This window comes from Calcarisporiella thermophila (genome assembly GCF_041956535.1).
Source record: "Calcarisporiella thermophila strain CBS 279.70 unplaced genomic scaffold VTP21scaffold_21, whole genome shotgun sequence".
Taxonomy (NCBI): domain Eukaryota; kingdom Fungi; phylum Calcarisporiellomycota; class Calcarisporiellomycetes; order Calcarisporiellales; family Calcarisporiellaceae; genus Calcarisporiella; species Calcarisporiella thermophila.
The window spans coordinates 1-7,544 of record NW_027192211.1 but is presented as its reverse complement, the minus strand read 5'-3'; the positions used below and the strand labels follow the sequence as shown (position 1 = coordinate 7,544).

General features: G+C 35.8%; 1 protein-coding gene across 1 annotated transcript; it reads right to left on the bottom strand.

The window, feature by feature from the left end:
- Positions 1 to 4,285: 4,285 nt before the first annotated feature.
- VTP21DRAFT_5058 (uncharacterized protein) lies at positions 4,286 to 4,741 on the bottom strand (the record flags this gene model as incomplete). Its single annotated transcript, XM_069395538.1, has 1 exon — positions 4,286 to 4,741. One exon carries the CDS (start codon positions 4,739 to 4,741, stop codon positions 4,286 to 4,288), a length of 456 nt encoding a protein of 151 aa, XP_069248133.1.
- Positions 4,742 to 7,544: the final 2,803 nt, after the last annotated feature.

Here is a 7,544-nt window from a genome sequence, read left to right as displayed (position 1 = left end):
CTGGTACCTCGGGTCGCCTTTTTATTATCGAAAGGATAGGTCGCAAAATCGAATTTCATTGACAGGCTTATACCATTCTTACAAATAAACTTGGCTCGACCCCCATTTTCGCGGGTTTGGAACTTCATAGTTTTATAAAAATCGTATAAAAAACCAAAAGCTAAAGCCATTGGGTCGGCATCCTCGCACTCGCCTTTTTTGCAAAACCTCACTTGGCTACTCTCGCACTCGGAGCCATATGGAGGCATATTTCTGGCTTCCGATTCGGTAAAGAACTCTGTCAGCTCTTCGATAGAGCATGTGCTTATTTCAAAGGCTCATTTGAATCACCACTGAGGTTTCATCCGGCATTCGCGAGTGCCAAGGAGCAAATGAGACAAAGCGCGGAAAGACTCCAGTTGTTTCAAGACGAATCTAAATTTAAGACTCCAAAACCAGAACTTGTAAAGGATATTGTAGAGGAAACTTTTTTAAGGCTTGATAGTTTCTAGATGAATAAGAATAAACGAATAGTATTATGATGTTTTCCATAAAGAATCCCGAGTAAATACAGCCGAAGAGAACTGAATAACTACCTTGAAACTGGCGCTTAGTAGGTGAAATAATTGCAACAAAAGTATTTGAGACGAGAGATATAGTGAGGTCTGCTGACTTTGCCTAGACCATTTTGGTAAACCGCCGCATACTTTACGATTATATACAAATTGAATTGATTAATATATATGAGGCGCAGTTTGAGCTCCAAAAAAGCATCCATAATCCAGCTAGAGAGAGACCTTTGGGAATGAGAACTAAAGGGTATAGTCTGAATTTGTGAAGGGGAGACAATAATAAGAATAATAATATGTTATTTAAACAAGAAGAGAGTGTATGGTTGAATATTTTTATTACAGTAAAATTTCATCAGTACTAAGATTTGTTCCTGTTCTTATTCTTGCTTTTGTTCGATTCCCAGGATTTGAACTTGACCCTTCTCGCGATCCAACAAGATCTCATTATCAGTAATCTCTTCAGTTAGATTGCGTTTAGGTGGCAGAACGTTCTCCTTGAATCGACCAATAACATTTCCTATTTAACCCCCCCCCCCCCAAAAAAAAAATTCAATATTTAAAATTTCCCTCCATTTATACGAGAATAAATTTTGTAGAGCATTGACATTAGCTTACCGGGCTCGATATAGTTGCAAACGTACATAGGTCTAATTGAAAGTGATGTGCAAGTCGATACTGCACAACCTATCTGAGAGGTGCTCTTCCACACAACTTGTGTGAAGCAACCTAATATTACTCAATATAGCAAATCAAACATGAGAATTTATTAATATTTTTCTATTCATACCTGTTTCGGTGCTGAATTCCCCTTTCGAATAGTTATACTTGGCCTCTTGCTTATACCACCCTTCTATCGTGTCTTTCCATGACCGATATCCCCAACTATTGCAATTTTTATTAAATAAATAAACTGCAATTTCAGTGCAAAACTTCTTACGCAAGGTTCTCTCCATATCCAGGTGCTCGAGAAGGTTGCATCTGGCATTTACTAGCCCAAGATTGAGCCTGTTTTTCAGCTTTGTCGCTCCACTTGAGTGCAGGAGCCGAGTGGCGAGCTCTGAATTTATTATGGAAATCCAAGATTAACTAAAAACAAAAATGAAAATGGTAAGTGTGAAGATAGATTGAAATATATGATGGTAAAAATAATACCTGTTTCTCTGTTTCTGAAAAAGCAATAGCTCCTTGCAAAATGACAAGAGTAGTTGCAATGATAGAAAGTAGTTTAGTCATTGTACAATAATATTTTTTATCACTGAATATAACTCAGAGAGATCAAAAACGAGCAAGTAATGTAGAGTGATTATTAAAAGTATTTTGTTGATATTTATTTGAACAATGTGAAATATGAGGACTTTATAAGAATTCTTCAAGGAGATGGAATGGATGAAACGTTCTACAAAGATATCACAAAAACCAAGTATCTTCCCTTTATCATTCTAATGTTGTATTATCGAACAACAGTTTTTCTATGGTGAATTCCAAATTGAATTTTAATTTGTATCATCTAATTGGCAACTATATTTAAAAGTGCAATGAAATTGATAGGCGTTTATGCTTAAAGAGCATAAGTGAAAGTCATAAGTTAAGAAGTCGGCGTAATTTATCTTAGCAAAGCAACTACTAAGATTATCTTCCTCAAGCGGTATAAAAATTAAGTTAATATATTACAAATCAAGTACCAGCATCTGAGAATCCTTTCTTAACACTAACACTTTCAAAGGCCTTCAATTTAATTATCCTTTCATTATTATGACTCTACTATTGCTAACTTTCTTTGTATTTATCTGAGTTTGGATGCTTGCCATGTATCATTTTGTTTCATAACCGTTTACCATATTAAAGAAATGAATATATTAAAAATAAATGATAGTGAAGATTTGTAATTAGATTAAAATTATAATCTCTACAGTACAAACTTAAAGCCTATTAGGATGCTGAGAATATTATATTTTTAAAAAATCAGTAAGTAGAAATACGTAATACCTTACAACAATGAGAATGATATATTATATATTTAATGGTATGATATAATAATAAATCACCCTTATATTTTAAATTTATATTAATGGATTACATCATTATAATTTGTGGTCTCGAATTTTGCATAGGTAAATAGGAACATCCTAAAAGTTTACACATAATATTTTGTGAGCACTGAGAAGCATTTAGCCAATATGAAGTCAAATTAACGTCTTCGAAAAACCGCCAAGGGCTATTAAATGCACATAAATATAATCAAGAAATGAACTGGGTGATACGAGGTTATCGAAAATCATAGTAGATGGAATCGCTTAGTTGTACACCAAAAAATATCAAAAAGTTTACAAGATAGTTTATTAAATACTGGGGGAGCATTGCTTCTCGTAAGCGATCAATAATATTGTTGGTGCAACTATGTTTTTTAAAATTAAAACTTCAACCGCACAAGTTACGATAATATATTTTAAATTTTACTTTTTTCTCTGAAAAAATAAATAATTTATATCATATGCATTTGATTTTACGTTTTGACAAATATACAATATTAATTGCTAAAAGTAAGCTAAACACTGATAAATTATTTAACTACAAATACAATAAAGATAGAAACTATGTTGTGCAAAAACTCATGATGATTTAATTAGTAAAAAACATGACAAGATAATCATATTCAAATCATGAGCTATTACTCTACCAAACCGATATTATCGAAATTCCAAATAAGATGAGAGACTGACAAGAAATTTCTCGACTTGATATATATGTTTTATTAATTGCGATATAAATTATTGGAGTATTTATTTCCCTGCTTTACTCTAATGATATCACGCATTATATTAACCGTATATAAACGATGGATGATTTTTGCACATGTTTTAAAAGAGATCAATGCAGTTTCATATCATATCATAATCGTTTTCGTATGGATTCCAGGCTGTCATTAACTCTAAAGGTGACAGAACCCTCCATCATTTAAGCGGCATTTATTTTCGCCTAGATATCGTCGATCCTGATATCACGTCCGACTGGATTGCTTTACAGAGAAAAGAGCTATTAATTCATACGGCTCATATATTCAATCTAGTAAGTAGATTATTACTTATCGCTTTCAGGCTGGATTTTATAAATCCAGCAAGTATATGCCTTAATCAAATTGGGTGCTCACTCGCATTTGTGGTAACATCACTGAGCTTTATTCGTATGATGAGGAGGGTAAGTTATTTTCCGAACGGGAGTCATCTTTTGGTTCAAGGCGCACTTATAGATATTTGTATGGCCAAGAAGTGATATCATTCTACCTTTGAGCATGAGGGGTGATTAAGTTGGTTTTAGCTTACCATTTGTTATTATATGATTTCTTAAAATTTCCTTAGTTTTCAAGTTATTAAACTCAGCCAGTGGCTCGATTTGACCAATAAGACATCACCATGAAACATGGAACTTATGACTGCATTTTCCTCCAGACTTTGTTTTATATGATATTTTATAGTAAATATCTCATTAATTAATTAGAGTGATTGATGCATAACTCTTTCAATTTATTTTATATAGACAGTCATTTCAAGATTTTTTCTTGGGCTTAGAAAAATGATCTACTCAACTGCAGATATGCTGGGAAACATCAGGAGCTTGCAATACTAAAACATTGGTAATGTATTTCACAGATACACTATTCTAGCTAATAATATTCAATAATCCAATATAAAAATTCAATAAATAGTTTTATGATATCCCACCATATCAACTGAAGACTAGAGCTGATCACGGGGCACCCCCTGGAATTTTTTCTGGACCTCCCCCAGGCTTGCGTCCTGGAATTTCTCCAGGAGCACCTCCAGGGCCTCCTCCTGGCATACGTCCCGGAATTCCTCCAGGGATACCTCCAGGATCTCCTCCTGGCATTCGCCCTGGAATTCCTCCAGGAACACCTCCAGGGCCTCCTCCTGGCATACGTCCTGGAATTCCCCCAGGAACACCTCCAGGGCCTCCTCCTGGCATACGTCCTGGAATTCCCCCAGGAACACCTCCAGGGCCTCCTCCTGGCATACGTCCTGGAATATCTTCAGGACTCTCTCCTGGATTACCCCCTGGTCCACTTTCTGGGTTTCCTCCTGGTCCACTCTCTGGGTTTCCTCCTGGTCCACTCTCTGGGTTTCCTCCTGGTCCACTCTCTGGGTTTCCTCCTGGAGCATTTCCGGGAATACCATTAGAGAGAACTCCCATGATTGCCTTGAGAATTTCCGAAATCGCTCCTGAATTTGTTCCTGCTCGCGAGAGAATATCGGAAATTATCCGTAGCATATCAGGGTTTGCATTTTGGTTTGCATTAAAACCAGTGACAGGGGTGATGCCCGATACACCTGTCCTTTCTACAGGCTGAGCCAAAGTCAAAGAAGACAAGGCAATGGCAGCAAGGATGAAAAAAGGTCGCATTGTGTCGCAAAATATGATATTATCAATAGGAGTAACTATGTTAAGGCAGAAACAGTAGTGGAAGTCTATCGCGGTTTTTATAATAGTTTGCTCTCTACGAATTCGTTGAAACATGGCCAATATGTCACTAATCATTAAATTTGTAGCATGTAATTCCACTTTCTACACCCATTGTAGTTGATCTCCTTGGGCTATAGCTATCACAAATAGCAATACTAACTGGTTTAGAAAAACATTTCATTTCTCGTTTAGGCTAAGGCATATCATTTTGACGGTCAGATTATAAAATTTCCATCCTGGGATAATTTGATCACGAAAGTAGTTAGCTAGGCCAGCCATTATGGGTGGTGGTAACACAAATAAGTAGAAAGTTGGATCAATGGAATTCTAGGGTCGATCTTAATTAGCATCGTTGAGTGGTGGATCGATGCTTTATTATATAATCTTTTGTGTGCTAATAATTACACGTTTCCGGGGTAATCCTTTAAATTTTAACCTCTAAATTTACCTACTGTAATTCTGCTACATGAGATTCATGTTTTTAGAGTTATGGTACAATTCACTCCGAGGCTTGTTTAAATGAAATGGATTTATATAGAGACTATGTATGCATTTATTTAATTTCTTCGCTTTCTCCAAATACTCATAGATATAAAAGAATGAGTGAAATTCTCTCCTCTATGCTCAATGCAATGCTATCAAAACCCAAAAGAGTGCAATCAAACTAAAGATATGGTGAAGCATAAAAAATCTGGTCTCCCTCTTTTACTGTTAACTTGCTGCAAACAAACCCAATGCACTATGTGTCCCTATCTGCCCATTCAGAATAAATAAAGCGGTGATTTTGAACTATAGGTTCTTTACACTGGTACAGCGATAAAACACCCATTAAAGTGCTGGGACATCATATAATCATATGCTCCAGATATTTCGCGAGAGTATTTACAAAGATCTGATTTGTAAGCACACTCTTTTGTCATATTTGAGAATTTGAGTTGCCTACCAGTCTAACTCATCTTTAAGTGAATTGCCGGGTATGCACTCACTAGTTTGTCTAAGCCTATCCAAAAAAAGAAACCCGGTCTTGGCCTACTTGTCTACTCTCTGTGGACAGTAAGGATATGAATACGATTGCTCACACTGGTTAAGCATCAAAATTTTTTAATGAGGTTTCGCTCGCAATTTTCACAGACTTGGATTCTGGAAAGAGCTGAATCCACCTCCTTTAAACAAGAAATTTCGAATATTGGAGTGGGCTGTACTACCCCTCCAATTGATTAAAAAGTCAACAAGATGCAGAATCAAACTAATCCAAAATAACTAACGAGTAAACTCTTAGCAAATTTTATTATTGCGGTTACTACACAAATGGAGCATCATGGTAACAATTGCAGCGCCATAGTTTAGTATTTCTGAACAACACCATGGTCGAATAATTTGCACAAATGGTTTATATTTATTAGGTGTCATTCTGATAGTTTTTTATTTTTATTATCAACCGTTTATATTTTATGAAAAGAATGGGTGCATTATACTAGTATAAAAGATGTCTTTATTTCATAACAACGTATTGCTAGATAATAATATAAAACAAATCGGCCAATTTATTTTACAGTTAAAGTGAGATTGTAGAACTTATCATGATAAATCGCATTATGTAGGATCTAGTTTTCTAATTCAGTTAGGACTATATAGGCTTTGACAATATCGAATCAATGTTTGATGCTTGGATAAGTATGCTAGCACCGGCACTTGCAATGTTAATCGAGATTATAATTGGATTTCTACATATGCGACTGAAATATTTCTTTAAATCTCTCCAGGATTCTCTCTCGTAATACTTTCTGAACTTTCACTCGGAGAACTTACTGGGTTTTCTTCTAAACTACTTTCAGATATTTTCCTAGAGTTTTTTTTTTCTGGATCGACTTTCGAATAAGTCCTATTGAACGCCTGAAACATTTTCATGATTCTCTCTTTGAGCACACCCTCGAAATCTTCCTTTGGGTAGCTCTTTCAAAAATTTCTTACTGGAAATGGGAAAAGCAATGAGCCTATTCCCGGAGTAGCTCCTGAGAGAGCACCAGAAATTGCTTCTAGAATACCAAAGTTCGCGTTCGAGTTTGAATTGAAATCTGCATTGAAGTTAAAAAATGTCGTTTTACAAGGTCCAGAAGTAGGTGTGCAAGGTTGCCCTGTTGTCAGGGCTAATGCCAAGGAAGAAAAAGTAAGAGCAGTGATGAAGAGAGAGAATCGCATGGCAATATTCGATAGCCACTTTTCAATGGTTTAATTTGAATCGATCCCAGGTATTTATGCTCAATTGAGCCAACCACAGAAATTGAGATTACGCTTATGAAACCTGTCCAATGTTTTGAAGAATTCATTTGTTAGATCCACTTTTTCCTTTACAAACCCTTAAACCATTATCGCGGTTATACCAAACAGTGAACGAGTTCGACCGGATGCGTGGGAATTGTATTGACTTTTTTGGCCCAGAATAACTGCCGCTTTTTCTGGGCCAAAAAAAAAAACAAGTTAACTAAGCAAGTTATTGCGGATAAAGATGCCTCCCCT